The 23,523-nt window shown below is 41.6% G+C and overlaps 1 protein-coding gene across 1 annotated transcript in view; it reads right to left on the bottom strand.

The window, feature by feature from the left end:
• Positions 1-2,891: 2,891 nt before the first annotated feature.
• LOC130486400 (organic cation/carnitine transporter 2-like) overlaps positions 2,892-23,523 on the bottom strand; it is a 43,778-nt gene continuing 23,146 nt past the window's right edge. The window contains exons 2-9 of the mRNA XM_056859669.1: positions 17,530-17,633; positions 16,102-16,256; positions 15,229-15,400; positions 10,422-10,548; positions 8,332-8,432; positions 5,773-5,987; positions 4,083-4,265; positions 2,892-3,031 (exon numbers count right to left, since the gene is read on the bottom strand). Coding sequence (XP_056715647.1) covers positions 2,892-3,031; positions 4,083-4,265; positions 5,773-5,987; positions 8,332-8,432; positions 10,422-10,548; positions 15,229-15,400; positions 16,102-16,256; positions 17,530-17,633 — 1,197 coding nt within the window. The remainder of the gene's footprint in view (positions 3,032-4,082; positions 4,266-5,772; positions 5,988-8,331; positions 8,433-10,421; positions 10,549-15,228; positions 15,401-16,101; positions 16,257-17,529; positions 17,634-23,523) is intronic.

The following is a 23,523-nucleotide window of genomic DNA, read 5'->3' as shown; positions in this document are numbered from 1 at the left end:
AGAATCAACACTGAATATTTGAATGTAAATTTATTTTTGATGAAAATATATCTGATATACAAAGGCCAACACCGTAAAAAGCTTTGTAGGCACACAGGACAGAATGCCTGCCCCTTCAGAGCAGGTTAGTCATATTTTCCCCTCTCTTCTAAAAATAGTCCCAGATATTTAATTCCAAACCTCTGCTGAAACTTCATGACCTTTAAAAAGCAGCTATTGCTGCAATGTGGTGCAAGGAGAATGGCAGAGGTGGAAACTCTTTCTTAAAAATTTGTAGAAAACACGCTGGAGGATTTGCAGCAGCTTCCAAGGGGTGGTTGGTGGAAAGCATTAAAAACAGTGTAGTTTAAGTGAAAGACTCATGATGTGCCCTGCAGCTCAGGGCACCATGCAACAAGGCCCCTTAACTCTAGCGCAACTGCTATCTCCACACTAGAATGATATAGAATAGAAATTTTATTTAAACCCTGCCCTTCCCCGGCAGGACTGGCTCAGGGCGCCTAACATCATAGAAATACATACACACTAATACAAAATTTAAAATACGGTTAAAACACCGCTAAATCAGTAACATTTTCCTATGGATGGCGCCATAACCCCTCTTTTACTATATGGAGAGATGGTACTGCAAGGCGGCCATGACCCAACCATCTAGATTCATAAATTCAAGGAAGGGGGAAAGAGGCCAGCTTAAAGATGTAGCACCATTGCTGTCCTCCACCATAAGTTTGGCGGAACATCTCTGTCTTGCAGGCCCCGCGGAACAGGGCCAAGTCCCACAGGGCACAAGTCTCATTTAACAGAGATTTCTGCCAGGCTGGAGCCAGGGCCGAAAATGTCCTGGCTCTGGTCGAGGTCAGCCAGACGTTCCTAGGGCCAGGGATCACTACTAGATTAGTTCCTAAAGGAAGTGTCGGCTAGATCAGTGCTATATGTGTGGGGTTCTGTGACCTAAGCACAAATATCACTATCACTGACCCATGGAGACAAGTCTACCGAACACCTTTCTGAAGGGAACAGTCTAATCTAAAAGGTAGCAGTGAGCCAAAAATGGGAAGGAGCCCTAGGTCTATGGTTAATTTTACACAGGATCATGATTTCTGGAATGTTTGCAGGCTGTGCTATCAATATGCTTTTTGAAAAGGAACTGGAAACTTGGGCTATTACAAATAGTTGCATCACAGAAATTAGCTTCTTAACCATTTATAATATAATTAAGTTCTATAATTAGAGTTTTGGTTTAAAGGGAATTTTAAAAAACCACAACCAAGGTCAAAGGGCAAAGTTTTCTGGTTGATTCAATACAATTACTTAGGCATGAGACTTGTTTTTATAATTTCATGATACTCATTTAAAATATCGTACAGTACATACAGTTAAAAGGCAGCAGTTAGGGACTTCAGGCACTGAGTCCAAGTAATCAATATATAAACAAGCAACTGTAACTGAACTACATACCTAGTATGTAATTCTATATAAACAGAGAAGGGAATCAATTAAAGGGTTTGAATAGACAGGCATGTGTTAGCTTCTGCAGCTTTACAGAATTACAGACAACCTAGGGAAAAATTAATTTACAGAACTTTGAAAGGAAAGAGAAAACTTATAGATTACAACCTAATTTTATTATTAAAAAAATAAATATAAGCCTAGAATAGGCAAAACATCATTTTCAGATGTAAACAGCTGCACCCAGTGGTTATATTTAGAACTACATCTGAAAGAAGTAAAATCGTTTTGCAAACAAAACTAGACTGCCACTGTCTGTCCTATGTCAAATACTGATTGAAAGAAAAATCAGCAGAATTTCTTCTAAAACTTGAATTCTGCAAAAAAATCATTTGTGCAATATTCCATTTCATACCTTCTTAAAATAATCTTGATGCTTTCACATCATTGCACGTTTAAAGTTTTCATAGCAACGAGTACCAAGGTACCAGTTGGGCACTTTCGGTCAGGTGATCTATGACAATATTTCAACTCTGAACACATTTTGCTTTTGCATACATGCACAGAAGAGCAAAGCCACTCCACTGATCTCCATCTTCAATCATTTTACAAAAACATGGGTATTAAAGCTCCTTTGGGCAAACAGACATTTGTCCCCCTGTATAGTTCCAGTTAACTTGTACAACTGCTGTTGGAGATCCGACAATGGGATGGATATACAGTATCTACATTCACAAAAATGAATGTACTGAAGTGTTTCAATAAATAAGTTCATAATTATAGGACAAAGCATATCCATTAGTCCTTTCCAGAGGAAAATTAAAGGAAATGTTTTGGTACTTTTCAGTTGCATACAGTGTAGGTCCATCAGAAAGTTGTTGTTTTAAGAATTACTGAATTTTCTTCTCCATTCTGCGTCCTTTTGTTGGTTTTAGATGCCTTTCTATATTTAATTCTGTAAATTAAATAAAATATAATAATTGTTAAAAACACCCCAAACCCCTGAAAACATGGAGGTTGCCTTTGTATGCATTTTCCTCCCCAGCCATGGAAATAAATAGCTCACTGTTCATTCAATGAGCTGAGTTGTCAATCATAGTCCAACCGGGAAGCCGAACTCTGGCATTAGTCAGATTTATGAAACAGCAACACAGACAAGCCATGTGCATTTACACAGCATTAGAGCTTTCTCAGTGTTCCCCCAAAATTAAGCTATAAATTTACGATTTCCCCCAGCTGTTCCTCATACAACTTTCTTTAACTAGCCAATAGTTTTCCAAGCAGCAGTATATGTGGTAGGAACATTTATACCAGTTCATGTTAATCTCTGCCACAATCTTACTGGTTTCCAATGTTTTTACAATATGGCCCACATGAAGACTGACTGGAAGCCTGAAATCTTCTTCCTTCTCTACTTCCACTATCCCACAAATCACACAGCCTTACCCTTTAACCCTAAGCATCTGCTCAATTGTCTCTGGAAGTGGTGTGCCAAAGCTTTCCGGGAGAAACAAAGTTAGGATTCCTGTTAAGACTGTTAAACTTCCCATTAAGATGTAGGGAAGAAATCGATCATAGGCACCTAGTAGAAAGCACAAGACAGAAACAAAGAAATAGTGAAATTCTGCTTTAGAGACTAAAACAATGATTCTTGTGCCCATTTCATGAGATGTAGTGAAATGAATTCTCACTCAGTAAGATTTTTTTTATATATACAACACAGAGAAAAAAAAACAAAATTGTGTGCCAGTAGTTTTTAAATGATGTTCTGGGTAGAAGGGCTGCTCAGAACCTCATGGGTTCTTCAGTAAGAACGTTAGTAATGATGGAAACGCTTCCCTATAAAACAACTTATACGCTAAGGGTGTGCACTTGGAAATATGAGAAGGGTATAATTTTCATAGTTCATTAATTATCAGTATTTACATCGTATTGGAAAGTTGTACCAGGAAAAATGTCTGCTTTAATTAATATGAAAAATATTACTTCCAGAACTGAGTGAAAACAATTATGCTGCTCTTTCCAAACTTAAAAATGAAATTCAAGCATCACATCTGAAGTGCCTGCAGGCAGCAGGAGTGGGAAGGCAGAGGAAGCACACCCCAGCAGCTCAGCGGGCCTCCCAATTCTGGATATTTCTGATATTAAGCAGGAGCAAAATATTGGAATCAGGAAGTATCAGGCATGTCTTCCATGGTATGAGATATTGCTGATCTGATACTGGAAATACTGGGCATTTTACTGGTTTGGCAATATCCAAGCGAGCACTCCTATTACATCCCTCTCCAAATAATTCAGATTAAATGCAAGTTAGAGAATAAACGTTTATGCATCTGCTTTAGTAAAGAATTTAGTGTGTGTTTACATCAAAAGAATACAATTAATTGATACAGAATGTATTGGAATAGCTCTATTAGTTATTGAGGAGGATCTTGTTGTAGACATGGAGTTTGAGGAGTTTGTGATGTATATGAGTTGTATGTGCTTTATTAAGAACAATAAAAAAATTATGTAAGAAAAAAGTACTTCTCACATACAACACAAAGTGGGTATTAGTGTCTGTGGTAAGAGCAAGAGTTTGTTGGACAAGACGGCGGTAGTCCTGGGTTAGTAAAACATAGGTGGTAACTTACCAAGATATACAAAGTAAGGCGAGAGGATACTGCCCAGTCTGGAGGCCATCGAACTAGCCCCCACTCCCATGTTTCTCACAACTGTTGGGTAGAGCTCAGCAGTATAGACGTAAACCATTGAGAAGGCGGCTGTGATCCCAAACTTTCCAATCATCACCAGGATAATGGATATCACATGGAGGTCTACAAGTGAGAAGCAAAGCAGGTATCAGTAAAACTATTACCACCTCCAAAATTGATTTTTCTGCCTACTGCATTTACTTCCATTAGCTTTATTCCATTTTTTTCAATGGGAAAAAAATAACAGAGAGTGGTCATGCTAGTCTGTTGCAGCAAACACAACGTGTCTTGTAGTACCTTAATGATTATCAAAGCTATAATTTGCATAAGAGGAAATATGTTCTTCTGCTTAGGGCCGTATCAGCTATGTGCTCCAGTAGCTTTCTGTGGCTGTTCCAGGTTGTGAAAACAGCATGGAGGGGGGGGGGAGCTTAAAACAACAGTCCCTGTGTGCTGCAGTCTCAATCCAAATTGGGCCCTACATGTCTTAAAATTAAGTTTAAAAACACAGAATTCTTAGTGTACCTCTGGTAAAGCATTTAGTTTACCTTAATATGAAGTAACAGATTAAAAACCCATCTCTAGCAATTGCTAAACAGTAAAGATGGAGAACAGTAACAAGTAGGAAGGCAAGTCAATTAACGGCTTTAATGAGACCAAGTTTTTAAAAAGCCAACCATGAATTATTTAAGTACCACAAAAATATACACTATACCTACTCTCTTTCACAGTAACTTTTCTGCTATTCAAGAATGGGCTTATCTAAAAGAATCACTGGCTAAAGAAAGACCACGTTGGCAGTCTTTGGAATTCCTGTTTTCCTTAGAATCATGACAGACATAATTCAGTAAGGGAGCCAAGAGCACTATAGGTGTGTTGTATATTCAAGTTGCGCTTAAATATTTATTGTTATTCAATGTGTCTGTCTCATGCATACAAGGGATCAAAAGCTGATATTTCCGCCTGACCCATTCCTCTCTTGTCATTGCTGCTATCGTCAGTGTGGTGTAGTGGTTAAGAGTGGTGGTTTGGAGCAGGGGACTCTGATCTGGAGAACAGGGTTTGACTCCCTGCTCCTCCACATGAGTGGCGGAGGCTAACCTGGTGTACTGGATTTGTTTCCCCATTCCTACACATGAAGCCAGCTGGGTGACCTTGGGCTAGCTCTTTTAGAGCTCTCTCAGCCCCATCTACCTCACAGGGTGTCTGCTGTGGGGAGGGGAAGGGAAGGTGATTGTAAGCCAGTTTGATTCTTCCTTAAGTAGTAAAGACAGTCGGCATATAAAAACCAACTCTTCTTCTTCTTCTCTGGCAGCAAGAAAACAAAATGCTCTGCAGGTGGGCATCTAAGACTGAAGAGGGCTGGGAGGCTGGCATTTGGCTCTAGGGCACTTTGATCCCCAGTATGAGGAGGAGGTGGTGATGGTGTCAGCTGCTGCCAACCAGGCGAGTAAGTAGGGAGACACAAGAACATCACCTTGGTGGTTTTGTTCGTGGTATGTTTGAGGAGAATTTTAATTAAAAAAAAGCTGAAGGCATGCTTACAGGGCCTCCATTTCCAAGCTGGCTTTCTCTGCGCACTTCATCTACAAAACAACGTAAAACGTGGCTTCAAATACAATGTGCTTACATTCAGGAACCAACTGAATGAAGAGAAGGACACATCCTCCTAAGAACAGGACTCCTGCCATTGAATACCGCCGGGGCAGATTTTGGAGAAGCAGCCAAGATATGGTGTACGCTGGTACTTCAATTACTGCTGAAAGGAAGCAATTGAGGTAGATGTTTCCATGCAAGTTAGGAGTGTCCAAAGAAAGGCCAAAGTAGCCAATGGAAATGACCATCCTGAAAGACAGATCTGTATTGTAATCAAGGTTTTCACTGGACTAAAACCATGTATACATGTAGAAACAAGTATTCCGCAAGCAGGAAGAAAGTTTGCCTGACTTCTTGCTATTTGTATTTACCTAACCATATTAATTCAAATGACAAAATTAATTCTAGTTTAGAGACTTTACCATGCAGTGATCCTTCTTCATACTGAAGGAGCGGGTATGTATCCCTCCTTTATTTTTTACCATATACTTAAAGTAACATTTACTTTACAAACATCTGTAGAAGGAAGGACCTGATACTTCATGTAGAGCTTTACTCAGCATACATGTTGAACCTCAAGGTGGGTTACAAAATAGAAAACAATGCAACAACAATGCAAAAGGAGTATAAGATGTGATGTATAAACGATGAAGAAAACGGATTACCAAAGCAGAAGACAGTGCATTAACAAGACAGTATTTCTATAAACAGTGGAACAGTCTACGATCCGATCCCCTTTATAAATGTGTACTTCGAAACTGTTCAATTATACTACAGCCTTATTTCCTTTATAAAAATGCCATCCTGACCAATTCTGTTTTACACAACCTGCAGAATGAAAGGAGAGGGGAAGCCTTCCTGACCTCCTCAGGCAGGCCACTCCCTAAGGTGGAGGCCACAACAGAGAATTCTTGGGTATGGGCCGCTATGGTTTTTATACATTTGCCGGGGGTGGCACCTTCAGAAGGCTTTGCTAAGATCAGCGACACTCTCATGGCACAGCACAACAGGAGAACATCCTGCAAATATGTGGGTCCAAGATAGGGTTGCCAACCGCCAGGTGGTAGCTGGAGATCTCCTGCTATTACAACTGACCTCCAGGGGACAGAGGTCAGTACACCTAGAGAAAATGGCAGCTTTTGAAGGTGGACTCTATGGCATTATACCCCACTGAAGTCCCATCGCTCCCCAAACTCTGCTTTCCTCAGGCTCCACCCTACAAATCTCCAGGTATTTCCCAACCCGGAACTGGCAACCCTAGTCCAAGGCCACAAAGGGCTTTGTGCCTTGAGCATCATCTCAGTGTTTTCGTTTGTACCTTGAACGGAACCAAGTAACTGATCAGTAGCCATTGCAGTAACTGCAGAATGTTCTTACTCCACCTACTTCCTGATAGTAACCGAGCTGCAGCATTCTGAACCAAATGAAATTTCTGAGTTGACTTCATGGGCAGACCCATGGCAGAGTACAGTGCCTCAAGGTTCAGCCTCAAGGTCACTGTGGCTTAAATTCCCAGCTCCAGGTTGGGAAATAGCTTTGGGGGTGGAGCCTGAGGAAGATGGGGTTTGGGAGGGGGCTTCAATGCCATAGAGTCCAATTGCTAAAGCAGCCATTTTCTCCAGGTGAACTGATCTCTGTCAGCTGGAGATCAGCTGTACTAGCGGGAGATCTCTAGCTACTACCTGGAGACTGGCAACCCAACCATGGCATTTTAATTAATTTAAAACGTTTCTGTCCCACCTTAGCTCCTTGAGCTCAAGGTGGTGAATAATGCAGCTACCAAGTTGCAAGGACACAAATAATTGTTCGATTAACAAAATTAAGACAGGTTAAATACACATATTACCAATTTAAAAAACATTCAGATTTAAAACACAAAAATTAAAACAGACAGGATCGGCAAACTCACAGCCAAATGTGAAAGTCAAAGCTCCCTTTGTCAGATACTTCGTCAGATACCTTACAAGGGGAGCTTTGGTTCTCAAAAGCGTATACCCCCAAAATCTTATTGGTCTTTAAGGTGCCACTAAACGCAAATCTGGTTCTTCTACTGCAGACCAACATGGCTACCCATCTGAAATTATCTTCATAGCGTGATAATATATCTCCACTGTCAAACCAGAGTTCGTAACCAGGATTAGAAGCCACAAATTAAAGCCTGTGAATTTTGGGCTGTAGTGGGAGGGGAGAAGAAAGAATTTTGCTGGTGGGAATTTTTATGCCAACACGAGTGCTCCATTGCATCTAAGCCATTCAATCTCCCACTAGCAGTCTTGAGTGGTCCAGTCCAGAAATAGTTATCACATAACCTTATGCAGGCACTGGTTTGTTAGACTTCTGGGCTGTGGAAATCTAAAACTTAAATATGGATTGCCAAGGAGAACTCTAGAAGAAGTCATAGGCTGCAATTTAGATTATGAGGTCTTTGGGGGCAGGGGTGTTTTCTTATGCTGTGCTTTGCATAGCTGCAGCACAATGATCATTATCTACTAAAAACCATTTTATGAATCTAAGACCACCAGCCTTCAGAAATGCAATTCTTGGGCTTTAGCTATTTGGGTGAATTCTTGGAGCATGTTCAACATTTGCTTACCATAGGATCACAGACATGATAGTTATACATCTTATATTTTGGGTCCTCACTAGGTCCAAAACGTTGTATGTCTGTTGGTTCTGGGAATTCAAACCTTGCAGCTAGAGAAACAGATACATGTGTATGAAAACCAATTTATTTCTACTGAAATAAAACCTCAATAAAGTGGCTGGGCAAATGACAGGATATCTCTGTAACATGATGGGAAAGTAATGCAATTTATTTCCCTAGTGCAGGGATTTTTTAAAAAAAAAGTGTACATGATTTATGCAGCATGTAATGTAGGAAGCAGCCATTTTAAATCTGAATGATGGTTCCAGGAAATGTGGCTAAATAAATACAGTGATCTGAGGGACACACAATCTCCAATTCCTGTGAATAGATCCTATTTCCATGGCTGTATTGAAAGGAGTTTCTAAGCTCCCTCTCACTTTCCATATGGAGTTCCATATACAGATTACACAGGCCCCATTTTAGGGGAGCAACATGTGCTTAATTGTATCCCAACCATTTTCACCAGATTTCTGACATTCCTACTTATATTTAGGTTCCCTAAAGAGTCAGCATATACATTTTCTAACTAAATAAATGTTTTCTCTTCATACGAGGTGCTCTTGGCTTTGAGGCTTTTAGAATATTATCAACATTATTCTTCTAATATATATTTTGCTTCCCTTTACAGTCTGTTTTTATGTGATATTTTTGCCATTATTGATTGTGACTTCATGGCTAGCTTGTATCCTGACCTCAGTTTGAGGCATAAAACATTCAGATCATCCACCCAACTCCAAAGGATTTTATCCAGATATCTCTAGATTCCTATCAGCTTTCCTCTTCAAATCAGTTTAAAAGCTGCTCTGGAACCTGTTAGATTTTACACAGTTTGGTTCCATTGTGGTGCAACATAAGCACCACCAATCTCGCTACACCCTTGGAATCACATGAAACTGCCTTTTATTGAATCAGGCCACTGATCTATCAGTATTGTCTTCTCAGACTGTCAGTGGTTTTCCAGAGTCTCAGGCAGAGGTCTTTCACATCTCCTATTATTACATTATCCTTTTTTTAGCTGGAGATGCTGGTGACTGAACCTGAGACCTTCTGCATGCCAAGCAGAAGCTTTACCACTGAGCCACAGTCAAGACTCCAAGGCTCAATTTCTGCTCATTACCAAATAATGTCAGGGGACGATGACTGTCTGAACGTCATTGTCCCACTACAAATGGGTACAAATCCAAGGCTTTTTGAAATAGCCCGCTGGCATCAGAAATGCTTTTGCAAGCTATGCTCCAAACAATGTTTTTGCAACCTATATCTCATCTCTTAAGCCAAGAACCCAAAGCATGCAAGGAGAAGAGGCAGCTGCTTCTCAAGCACAGTCAGCTGCTTTATAAAATCCTAAGACAGGCTGTTGCCACATAGCAAAATACAGTACATATGGCCTTCCATTAACTATTTGAGAGCCAGCATGGTGTAGTGGCTAAGAGCAGTGGTTTGGAGTGGTGGACTCTGATCTGGAGAACCAGGTTTGATTCCCCGCTCCTCCACAAGAGGGGCAGAGGCTAATCTGGCGAACTGGATTTGTTTCCCCACTCCTACATATGAAGCCAGCTGGGTGACCTTGGGCCAGTCATGCTCTCTCAGCCTCACCTACCTCACAGGGTGTCTGTTGCGGGGAAGGGAAGGGAAGGCAATTGTAAGCCGGTTTGATTCTGCCTTAAGTGATAGAGAAAGTTGGCATATAAAAACCGACTCTTCTACTTCTACTACTTGGGCTCCACTTGTTTTAAGTAAGGGGGTGGAACACTGAATCAGACCCTTGGTCCATCAAAGTCAGTATTGTCTACTCAGACCAGCAGTGGCTCTCCAGGGTCTCAGGCCGAGGTCTTTCACATCACCTATCTGCCTAGTCCCTTTAACTGGAGATGCCAGGGATTGAACCTGGGACCTTCTGCATGCCAAGCAGATGCTCTACCACTGAGCCACGGCCCCTTCCAGGTATGCTTTATTTCGTAGGACAGAGACAGGAGGCTGAGGCGGGTGGAGAGGGTAGGGAGATAATCAGCAGATGCAATCATGTGCACACCTACCTCAATAGGATCAAATATGACATCTGGAGCTTGAACACCATTCCTTTTTGCAGCCTTCTGAATGATGGCTTCTGCCTCCTGAATCCTTCCTTGAGAGAGTAGCCACCGAGGGGATTCTGGAATAATCCTGCAAAAGGTTTCAACAGAACTTGCACACAACCATTTCACCACAACAGCCAGGGTTGTCAAGCTTCTACATTCAAACACATAACATTGATAACAAAAGACTTTAATTGTAATACTAGCCTTGCCTTCTTGCCATGTTAGAGCAAACTCTGCTGTGACAAACAAAGGTCTGCATTAGCAAACCACTAATTCAAAAGGTAAAGGAATTTTATTCTGCTAACTGTGAAGTATAACAGAGAATGCATCGGCAATGAGGGGTATCCATGTTGGTCTGCTGCAGCCAAAATAACAAGTGTGTCTTGTGGCATCTTGGTCTTTTATACATGGGTGGTATGTCCCTGGCTTGTCCCTCTCTTGTCTCATGCTTTTATATCCCGTGATTGGAAAACCTTATGCATGGTGTGGCTTGTTGTGAAGAAAGTCCTGGGTGTCTCAAGCAGTGCATAATCACAAGCAGATATCAGGAAGCGTCTGAGTCCCCGCCCCTTGAAATGCTTTATTGTCAATGGCAGTAGTGCTTACTCTGACAAAAACGTCCACCTGCCCCCCGCACAGTGAATGGCCATTTTACAACCCATCTCGCAAAATGGAGTACTGAATTGAATCCACAAAAGTAAACGTGCGTGCGTGGGGGGAGATTCTCTGTCGCACACACACACTTGCTGAAACTGACTAGAAAACTGACTAGAAACTGACTAGTATTTGGAGGGGGGAGTTCTCTGTTTGTCCCTAAGTCTGTGAATCGCTCAAAAGAAAAGCGCACACACACTTTCTTAAACTGACTAAAAAAGACACTTCTTTCTCAGGGCGCCCTCTGTTTTTTTTTTCTCTTCTCCTCTGATGGAATAGCGATATCATAAAATCAACCAAAATACTAATCAAAATCAGAGAGATGCAGCAGAGCCTAGGTTCATGCACTTGCTCCCCCCTCCATGGGTAACTCACCACCCAAATGTGTGTGTTGGGGGAGATCGAACGCACAATCCTAGCCTCCGCTGCCTTTCTCTGCGATTTTTGTTTAGTATTTTGGATGACTGGATGATATAACGATATTCCATCAGAGCAGAAGAAAAACCACAGAGGGCGTCCAGAGAAGGAGGTGTCCATCATGACTGCCTCCTTCTCTGGTATGGCTTCCTGGGGCATTGCGGAGGGGATGGCTGAAGGCTGGCTGAAGGAGGAGTTGCAGGAGGAGTTGGAGAATGGGAGAGTGTCAGGACATGGGAAGATCGACCTGCAGCTGAATTATGCACCTTCATTATAACCGATATAAGCTCTGAACTAAATTAAATAGTGTGATAAAACAGGGATTGAAAAACCCTGGGAAGTTGCAGGACGGAAGCGAGCTGAGTCCTTAGGGAGGAGAACCTCATGAACAACCCCAATTGAGAACCGAGACAACCGCGGGAGAATCATGAGACAACCCAACCATGCATAAACGCCCCTTAAAGTCTAAAAAGATGTATCCACAGCATAAGCTTTCCTGAACAACAGCCTACATCATCAGATGCAGGAAGTGTTACATTCTGCTGGCAGATAGATTTATACCCAACATACAAACAGCAGAAGAGGAATTTTTCCTCACAGGTTTATGTGCACTATTCAGATGCATCCTGCTTTGCCTGTTCATTAACAGCTGGGAATGGTTCCACAATTACTCTGAGTGGATTATTCATTCCTTTGACTGGATCTCATTTTTACCTGTACTCTGGAATGTAATGTAGCACATGTTGTCCTCCGAAACTGGCCCTTTTGGCCTCTCTTTGCATCAGCTCTTTTCTCTGCCAACAGAATGTCACACTTCATGCATCAAAGTGTGCTCTGGCTTAAGAGACCTTATGCCAAAATAAGTTTGTTAGTCTTTAAGGTGTCACAAGATTCTGTTATTTCATCAGTTAAAGGCTCATGAAACAGCAGTAAACGTGCACTGAAGTGTAGATTGAAACAGATCATGCCTGCGCAGGGCAAAATAAAGCAACAACATAGATCTGGGTTTTTATGACAGCTGTAACAGGATCACTATCATAATTGGAAGACTGAGGGCCTAACCAGAGGTTACGATTTGGGCAACAGCAGCTGCACTTCATAAATGATGTGTATATGTTCAGTGGTGACAATGGGACCAGGACTCAAGAGATGGTCACAACACTTACGAGTACCTGTAAATGTACATGTGTAAAAGGACATGTCTGGTTAGGCCCTGAAGCAGTCCCAGAATATGGTGTTAGCAGGAAGGCTCAAACTCCAGAGACAGAAAATGCCCTAAATGTAAAGTAGCCCCAAAAGTGAATGAGCCTGGGGAGACAAGACAGTAACAGACTGTGTGCCACTAAATGACAGGAGCAGGAGCCCATAATTACCTTTGGACTTGGGAAGAGTTTGAGTAGAAATTCCATCATTGAGAGAGACATGGGGAAAGCAAAGAATTATGGAAAGGAAATCACAGTTATATGGGTAACCGTGGGTTGGTCTGGAAAACTTGAAAAAGTGTGTGTGTGAGAAAGAGAGACAGAGAAAGCAGGTTTGGCATCATTGTAAGTATAGATGTGTATATATACCCTTGCATCATAAGCTACATGGTAAACATGGCACAGAGAGGCCCCTTCCCTTCTGTGCATATGCTATTTTCAGCTTGCTAGCTGTATGCACTTGCCCTATGTATCCAATAAACCAGTACTACCGATAGGAGCAGAAACCCAGAATTACCTTTGGACCTGGGAATAGTTTGAGTAGAAATTCCATCATTGAGAGAAACATGGGGAAAGCAAAGAATTATGGAAAGAGAATCATAGTTATATGAGTAACCATGGGTTGGTCTGAGAAATGTGAAAAAGTATATGTGTGTGTGTGTGTGTGTGTGTGTGTGTGTGTGTGTGTGTGAGAGAGAGAGAGAGAGAGAGAGAGAGAGAGAGAGAGAGAGAGAGAGAGACTGAGAGAGAGAGAGACTGAGACAGAGGATTTGGCATCATTGTAAGTATAGATGGGTATATATACCCCTGCATCATATGCTACATAGTAAAACATGGTACAGAGAGGCCCCTTCCCTTCTATACATATGCTATTTTCAGCTTGCTAGCTGTATGCACTTGCCCTATAAACCAGTACTACTTTAAGTAGTACTTTAAGTACTACTTTATTACATAATGAAATCACTGCTTTGCTAACAATTGAATACAAGTAAAAATTAAATTTACTACAGCATGCATGCAGGATGGCTGATTTGTGGCTTGCCTTAACCATGATCAATGCTAAGGCAGCATGATACTTTGTTACAGGTAACCCAAAACTAGATTCACATATTTATATTTGTTCTAAGTTTTAGGTAACTGTAAGTTGACTGGCTCTCAAATTTGGACACTAAAAAAAAAACTATTGACAGAAGACAGAGAACATCAATATATCTAATATAGCCCAATCTGCAGATATTTAAATCTGTGGATCAGGGTTAAAAATGCCCCAAACAAACAGTTTTCTGCACAAGTGCAAACAGCTTGTGCTGCAGGAGGCGAGTGGGTAAAGGAGGAGTGGGGCCGTTGCTGCCAAACAGCTGCTGAAGCAGGGGTGCTGAAGGCAGGCAGTGGAAGGAGCAGCAGTGGACCCTGTCTCCCCCCTCCACCATTGAAGCGCTAGTGCTGCAGTGTGTTGGGGGGGGGAGGAAGAGCTCCAACCTCCCCCCACCGTTTGAGGCAAGGAGCCACCGTGGGAAGCAGGCAGCCGGCGACGATTCAGCCGGGTGGGTTGGCGGGTGAGTGGCTGACCTGCCAAGTGAGTGGGGGTGGGGTGGAAATGGGATTTCCCTTCCATGAGTCTCGCAGGTCCCCCCCCTTTAATTCCATTGCCTTAAAAAGAAACTATGGCTCCACCTTATGGGTCGTTTTCCCCACAAGATAAGCCAATGGGGTCAGGTAGCCTGTGAGGAGAACTTCACACCTGTAGTTCTTGGCAGAGCATAGATGCATAAAGCTGTGGAAAGACTAGCAGTGCAAAACTAAGCGTGGGCTTAGAGGGATGTAGTGCTGCTTAGGAGTGCAGTGTAAATCTACAGTACCATTTTTTATCATTGCAATGGTTCTGGAAATAAGCAGAACGATACAGTGGAAATTGTAGCTCAAGACAGAACACTGTACTTTTAAAATATACAACAAATAACCATTGAGTACTCTACAGCATGACTCTTTGTTAAGAGTGATATTAATGACTAATGTCATAATAGAGCAAGGAATAAAAATGCAGATTCTAATGAATGAGGACACCAGGAAAACCTATCTCGACAGGATTCTGTTTCTATCTTTTGGTATTTTTCTTTTGAAAGTTGTAGTTTGCTTGCTCTTTAATGTAAATCCTTGACATCTTATGGATATAAATTAGTGAGGGAATTAAGTAATCTTCATTTTCTTGAGAATCCAGCCCATTTTAGCCCTTTTGGGGGAGCCCCATTTGTGTTTGCCTACCACAATCTAACAATAACAGTTCTAATACTCATTAACAGTTAAATCCTACGCAGAGTCAGTTTGATCTAAATAAATTGAAATCAATGGGCTTAGTTTGGAGTAATTCTGCATAGGACTGTGCTGTAAGTCAAGAAAAGTTTCCCCACCTACTTTAAGTGCATTAACAGGTATTACTTTTAAATGGGGGCGGGTTTCAGAATGTGAACACCTTTATCGTAAGGTACACTCACCACCACAGTGGAACATACAGCAGCCCTGGTAAAGTAAGAATCAGAAGCAGAGTCCGCCAATCTCTGATGAAGTAAGCACACAGCGGCAGCAACATGTAGCCAAATGCATAAAATATGCAAACACCTAATGTGCAATATATAATGCGAACTGATTTGCCAAGAATTTCTGTGCCTGTTCAAAACAAGGGATAAGTTCATTAGAATTCAGACAAAAAGCCCCCATCCCAACTAGCTATTTTTCCTAGTATGTGATGTGAAACTGTCTCTATAAGAACAAACATAAAAATCCCAGGGTGTTTTCAAAGAGATGCCCGAGGTTCTATATTTGACCCTGCGTCAAAATTAGTATTTATAACTGCAGCAATGAGGGAGGATATAATGACTGGGCCCTGAAGTTCTTTGTCAGCATGTTATGATTTCAGAATGCTAAATCTTCTTGACAATATTTCCATACCACAGTAAGTCTACAGCATTTGGAAAGGAACAGCACATGTCAGTACAGCTAAGCATTTAGATTTCGTACAGTATTTTAATTGACAAAGAGTTCAGCTCCCTCATCAACATGGATACCTTTGAGCTGCTATTTTGCATGCGGTTAGGTTGCTTAAGTTCCATTGTATTCAATGATAGTTAAGCAGCCTGTGGCAAAAAATAGAACATAGGCCTTTTGCGCACGGCTGTTTCACTCACCGTCACCCATCCGATGACTTCGGAGTTTACTTCTACATTAATTGGCAGCTTTTGCTTTAAGCAGAGGAAAGTTTAGAAATACTTAGAAGCATGATTTGGTTAGCGGTGTAGGCAGTGCTGCTCAGGTTGTGATCAAGTGATGCCGTTTATGTGTCTAACAAGAACATTAAGACAGTCACATACCAAGCACAAATGCAGCCACGTAATTAGAGATCTGTCCCATTCCAACGATAAGAAAGAGCACTGAAAACATTTCCCAGCTTGTTGAGAAGACCTGGAGGAAGCCAAAGCCAGTCTGGACTCCCATTGTTGCAAACAACACATTCTTCCTACCAAACCTACCGTGGGACAAAAAGAGAAGTATAAGAATAACATCAAAGGTCTGTTAAACAGAGCATATTGTTTAAAAAAATGTAAAAGAATAAGGACAATTAATTCATGCTCTTCTGATCTCACACAAAAAATGCTAGGAGCACCATCCCCAATTTAAATATTTTGAACCTCCACAGCAGTCAAATGTCCTCACTGTGAAGGTTCAGTGGCACTCAAATGATAGAAGGAGGGAATTAACACCTGTACATTTTTTCAGGTATTATTTTGTAACACATTCCTTCTTTACTGTGGCTTATGAGGAACTTGCCCTCTGGGGGAACAAGCGAGTAAAGCAGGGGTGGGGAACCTTTTTTCCGCCAAGGGCCATTTGGATATTTATAACATCATTTGCGGGCCATACAAAATTATCAACTTAATAATTAGCATAACAAGCCCCAAGCAGGCAGCTGCCCCAGATGACCACCCCCCTCCCGGCATGGGCAAGCAGGCAGGCACTTGCCCACCTGGTGGCACAGGATGGTCTGTTGCACCAGCCGGGCGTAGCCGTCCAGCCGCACACCAGAGTTGCTCTTCCGCCTGCAGGGATGAAATGAGGACACACTGGCTAAGAACTCCCCACCCCCGCGCATTCTGGCCCTGCCCCCTTAACTCCACCACTGTCACTACTTCCAGCCCCAGCCCTCTTGTAATACAGAGGGAATACGTTTCTCCACAGCCCAGGTGGGAAAAAGTTAACACAATTTCTTGGGCAGTCCTAGCAGCTCCATAGCTAACAACTCTTCCGCAAGGGGGGGAAAGGGTTCCTTTTCTCTGCAAAACAAACTCACAACCGCCTTGAATAGAGGCTATTCCTGTCTACGGGAGGGGGCGGATCCCCAGTCTTAGGTCCTTCTGAGCTAGAGATCTGCCAGGACCCACAAATGGCCAGACCAAATGATTTCGCGGGCCTTAAATGGTCCCCGGGACTGACGTTCCCCACCCCTGGAGTAAAGGTAGGCACACAGAGAGCAGATCTATTTCTCCTTCTCTTTTCCTTGTAGGTTTCTCACCAAATGTGGACTGTGACTGGGGAGATACATGCTCAGATCCCCACTCAACCATGAAACTTACTGAATTACCTTAAGCCAGTGAGTCTAACCTTCCCCACAAGGTTAGTGGGAAGTGGGATGATGCGTGCTACTTTGAAGGTAAAAAACAACAAACGACCTCATTACAATTTATTAACTCAGTTCTGACTCCAGTTTAAAAGTTGTGTAAAGAACGAGACATATACTTTACTTGTCTGAGAGTAGTCCAGATATAAAAGATCCAACCAAGACACCCACAAAAAACAAAGAGGTAGTTAAAGGTGATTTCCAATCATTGTCACACACAAGATTCCACTGGAAAAAAGAAAGAAAAAAGCATTTTAAACTTACATATATAGTTAATTTGTTTAAATAACCAAACAACAACCTATTAGAATGGGGTTATCAGAATGAACATGTGGAAAATTAAAAAAAAAAAAAGCTATATAGTTATGAAAGAACCAAACTTTACTGTTTTGATGTAAATATTCTTCCTCCAGTATCAAAACCAACCACTCACAGTATGACCTCATAAAACGAAAACCTAGACTATATGGAGGGGCTGCATTTAAGAGTTAATTCTTCAGCATATGGTGATTGAGATGAAGGCAGGAATCTCCAAGTAACCAATTGCTTCTGCACCTTAGGTATTTATGCCTCAAAGATGGATGTACACATCTTCCTTCAAGACACTCTTGATCAGTTTAGATAGAACACAAAACTATGGTTTATGTAAACTGTGGTTTGTTAGTGAAACAAGGATTCGGTGTGCAGCCAGCCAGATAATCCTGACTTGTCTCTGAAAATCCTGCCTTCAGTATTGTCACTCTTTCCTCCACCTGAGACCTAGCTAGTATCCCTGCCTGCTCCACAGCATCCAACTGATCAAAAAGCCTCACTGCATTAGAATCTCACTCACCACTGGGCACTGGCAACACCAAGGAGCGGAAGCTATTGAACCAATGTAAACAGAATGCTTGTGTAAACCACTTTGTTGTTGGAACGTAGGCAGTCAAGATATCCAGGACACCACTAGCATTGGCTTTTCCCCCTTTTGGATACATGGAAAGAGCTTGAGGTGTTTCCGTGTATCTATGAGAGCAGGGATGGAGAGGGGAGTCCAAGTCTGTCACCAGGCAGGGTCAGGAGCCAAAGGTGAAGAGAGACTTGGAGCTATCAAGAGATGGTTGATGGCAAGAGCAGTTTTGTTTTTAATTAACCCTTGCCAGATGACTCTGTACATTAGATTTGTTGGAATGGGGCTTTTCCGCACGCTCAAGTTACTCCTGATTTTCTTGGGAGTCAATCCACAAACATTTAAATCGGCCAGGGCATGGTTGTTCCACAAGTCTGCTCTTCCTGTGCATTTTCACAGTTGTGGAGTCAGTTTATTTTCTTCCACACATGCCTTCAATAATGAAGATTTTTAAGGGAGGGTGATGTTTAATCAGTGGTATCCCTAGTGGTGTCACAGCACCCTCTCTTTTTTTAGAAAACTGGCCCTTTAATATTGATATATTGCTGGACATTGTAACAATGAATTTAGAAGTTATCTAAATTCTCAGCTTTCATTTGAAAACAATAAGTCTTGAGCTCCTTCCTGTCTGGTGATATGTCCACAACCAAAGAAGCTAGAGGCTTACTTTTAAAAAAATGAAAGCAGGGAATTCAGAGAACTGAATTATACTCAGATTGAGCATGAAAAGATCTTTTTGCTGTTTCCTTGCATTCTGCATGCACAGCTTGATTCAAAACTTCCTGGTTTGATAAATCTCAAATTCTCCATAATGTCTGAATGCAAGTGTCTCAGAGAACTGGAGGATCCCAGAAGAATTCAAATTGTGGCCAAAAGCAAACTAGCAGCCAGTGCCATTTTTTTTAACATTGGTGAAATATGTTCCCTATAATCTCGCTGCTACATTTTGCAGTAATTTGACCTAGGTGTGATCCAAGCATGGATGAATGCAGGCAGATTTTACTATTCAAGAAAGGGCTGAAACTGGTGCACCAGCTGGTGGTCAAAGGCACTTTTTATTTTAATGAGGGGATACAGAAGAAAAAAGGGAAGGAGGGAAAGGAGATCGTCCAATATAGAAAAAGCATTTTTCCAAATATATAAGTATATAAACTGAGTCAGCTTTGAAGGATTATTTAACAAGCAAATGTAACAGTCCAATATGTTTATGTTTAACTAAATCAATGTTTATACTTCTTAAGATATATATGTTGATGATTTTATCATCCTATAGATATTAAATGATTAGCATTTCTTAAAAAAACAATTCACCGTAGAAATCAACCAAATAAATCATTCTAACTAGACTTTATGTAAGTCACATATGTTTGTCTAAATATTTTTTCTAGCTTTTTGTATTATAATAATAATCAATCTGTTGACATATAAGTATAAAAAGGTTCCCATTTCTCATTGAACTGTTCTATGGCTTCATTGTAAATAGGATTTGCCATAAAGATCATTCTGGCCATATTAGCATATTCAAGCATTTGTCAAAGGAACTTTGAAGCCAAGTTCAGAATTAGATTTACGATGGAATATATTAAGACATATCTGATTAGTCTGCCAAGACAGCTCTACAGCACTTCTAAATTGTGAATGCAAGTCTTTACAAGGAGTGCAGCCCCACCCAGAACAGGCGGGTTCCTCATTCCCTGATTAGCAGTAGTGACCACTGCACCACCAATCCTGTCAGGGTGTGTGTTTTAGTTTGACATTTATCCACTCCATCTGCCTCCAGATACCTGTTCGGAACAAAATATAAGAGCTGCAATGCAAACATTTCTCACCTTAAACAACCCTTCTCATAATTACATAAAAAGGGGCAAGAGGATTACAATGAAAGTACACTTGGCATTTTTGGCATAGAAGAGAGATTAAACGGGCACACCAAAATATTTAGAAATATATGCAGATGGTAAAACATCTTCCAGTCAAGTGTCTACATAAGAGATGTAAATATCTCCTGCTGTACTTCTTTCTCATAATTATCGCTACCATTTGTTACTTCCTATTGTCGTTCATCCTATATCTAATCTTGAACTTGGCCTGAGAGCACAGATAAAAAAATCAGTACAATGGGACCAGCTACATAAAGGGGAGATGTTCCCACAAACCTCCAGATTTGCGGAAAAACTCAAAACTAAAAAGAATGGGTTTAAAATCCTCCCAAAAATGAAGAACTGATGTAAGAATAGCATTGTAACTCAAACAAAAAAAAGCCTAATAAAAACCTGCAACGTTGCATTGCATCATCTCACTGACTACCTGTATAGGGGCACCTGGTTGGCCACTGTGTGAGCAGACTGCTGGACTTGATGGGCCTTGGTCTGATCCAGCAAGGCTTTTCTTATGTTCTTAGGGGCGACTTTCAGAAGAAAGCATACCTGCTACATTTCGCACACCAAGCCACCCATCAGATGGATGAAAAGGGAGGCTTCGAGAGGAAAGTGTGTCAAGCGTGGTTTTTTATCCAAGCCCAGACCTTCCATCACCTGGTTGCTGGTGGTCGGGGAGGCCCGGAGCAAAAAATGTGCCTTTTGCAGTCTATCTACCCCACGCGGTGCTTATCACAGTGACAACCTCGTAAAGACAACAATTGCGTATGGACTTATTTTTAGATTATTTAGAAACCTTTTAATAGAAACCTACATGTAGATCTGCCACCATTGTTGTTGCATTTTTGTCTCTACTTCATGTATACCTTTACCCCTTGTTTTTTCTTTTTAACTCTATTTAGTTGATTAAATGTTAATTAAAAATAAATTCCTGTATTACATCATTTTAGGTCTTATAATATCAGACTTGAAAAAGGTCATAATATGATCCTTCCTATATTTGTCTGTTCATTTAAAATTATAGGATACAGAACTAAACAATACAAACACCTGGCATGTCTGCATTCAGCAACTAAAGCATTTTTTGCCACATGGCAAGTTTTTATCCTTTTACTTGCTTTGGTCAAGGACAGTTATTTGCCTCTGTCTCCTCAATCCCACTCTTGAAAATGCCAATAAAAGATCTACACTTGTGTTCGTTTCTCGTTATCTTGCCACTACAGAGCAGAAATAATAGCATAAGTAAATGGTGTTTCCACTGTAATCAGCATTTGGAGGGAAGAATGGAGGGAAGTATGCATTTTCTGCTGGCAACATCAGCAGTAAAGAGAAAGTCAGGAGAGAAAGACCAGTCCCTTTAATATGTTTAACATGCAGAAGTTGATAGCCATGGAGCTATATAACATCACCTGATAATTGCTACATATCAAGCTGATATTGAAGGGCCAGCCAGAGGGAAAAGTTTAAAGTTGACAACCCTACTTTGTAAATATGGATACCATAAACCCAAGGTGGAAAAATAGATTAAAGAAAAATGTTTAGTTGTACCTATCAAAGCTGAAGGACATGTGAGATACGCTCAATTTCAGGGGCTAGCTGGAGCATGACTATTACACGCATTGTGCAGTCACTACACTGGCTGCCCATCAACTACCCGGTTCAATTCAAGGTATTGGCCATCACATATAAAGCCCTTCATAGCCTTGGACCTCTATATCTACAGGACTGCCTTTCCTTCTATGCTCTACCATGACGTCCCTCATCTAACAAAGGCCTTATGCAGGTATCAATCTACAAATGTGCAAAATCATCAACTGCCTATACGTGTGCATTCTCTGTAGTGGCCCTCACCTCGAGGAATGCACTGCCCAAGGAGGTCAGAAAGACTCTTAGGCTTCTAACATTCCACATACTACATTAAACAGAATTATTTAAGAGGGCATTTTATAAAGGTGGTAAGGCTGAAATCAGGAGATTTCAAGACAGTGAATGAGTCTGTGGATTTTGCTCCTGAATATGGAATGTCATATATTGCTGCATGCATTATCTTGTTCTCAGTGCATTGTTTCCACTCATATAATAGCATTTACTGCTTGTTTAACATTTATGCTTGGTTCAGATCTCTGCTTTTAGATATCTGCCATCCCAGTTCTATTACATTGCTTATTAGATGTCTCATCCTATTGATCACATTGGTTGGTTATGCACGGGCACTTTCACTCATGTTCACCCCCAGTCTGTCTCAGTTGTTCCTTGGAGTTATGCATGGGTTTTCCCTCCATTAGAGGGCTGCCAGCCCTCAAAAATCCTGGGGCTTCCCATTCCTCTGTTAACCCGATTCTTCCCTCTCCCCTGAGCTCAGCCTGCTTGAAATCCTTGTGCATAAGGCAAAGCAGGGACACAGAAGCTTGGTTTCTATCACAGCCAATTACAAAGCAGGTTCTGAGCAGAAGAAAGGCTTTTTAAAACCGAGGCTTGGATTTCTCCCCTCCCCCCTTTCAGATTGCTCTGTTTTTTGTTTTTTCTTCTTAAGATGCTTTTTATTGGGGTTTTTTTGGGGGGGGGTTTCTCTCAAAGTAAACTCTACAAAGTAAGCCAATTACACAGCAGCATTTAAAGGGGCGGGGGCTTGATTTCAGCTTGGAGACTGCTGGTGCATAGATTCCCAACAGGAAAGTGCGGGTCCAGCGAGCAACGAACCTCAGGTAAAACTTCCATGCATAAACGACCACTCACACTGTTTAATCTGCTTTGCGTCTCAATGAGAAAGGAGAACTATAAATAGGATAAATAAATTCCCTGCTGGTGGTAAGTGGGTCCCAGCCTTATAAGCGTGAGAGTGAATAGATAGGATAGGAAAGCATAGATGGCTGGACAGATAGATACACACAACTGGGGGCCCCACAAGGGGTTGCAGGGGGCATCTGATTTTTCCCTCTGCCAGTATTTCCTCTTTCCCTTCACTGAAAGCCCCTGTAGCCGCTCCCCTTTTTCTGCTTCCATCTCTCCTTCCAACTCACCAGCAAACCTATCTTTATCTCTCTCTTCTGCCCCCCTGTAATCAACTTTCCCTCTTTCCCTCCCCACTGGCAGCCCATCCCTGGAAAAAAGCTGGCTGAACTGAGCAGTGGCAGTTGCTAGGCCAGGCCCAATTGTGCAGTGCTGGCTCAGTCAGGCCCAGCTGCGTGGTGGAGAACCTGCGAAGATTTGCAGTGGTACCTCAGTTTCCCCTGTACCCCTTCCCACACTATTTCTGATTTTGCTCCTCCTGGCAGTCCCTATCTCCTCATTTTCCCCTGCTTCCTTCTCTCGTTCCCACCTACCAATCTACCTTTTATCTGCCTCCCCATCT

Source organism: Euleptes europaea, chromosome 1 (assembly GCF_029931775.1).
Source record: "Euleptes europaea isolate rEulEur1 chromosome 1, rEulEur1.hap1, whole genome shotgun sequence".
Classification (NCBI taxonomy): domain Eukaryota; kingdom Metazoa; phylum Chordata; class Lepidosauria; order Squamata; family Sphaerodactylidae; genus Euleptes; species Euleptes europaea.
The sequence above is the reverse complement of the archived record's forward strand: the minus strand, read 5'-3'. Positions and strand labels throughout refer to the sequence as shown.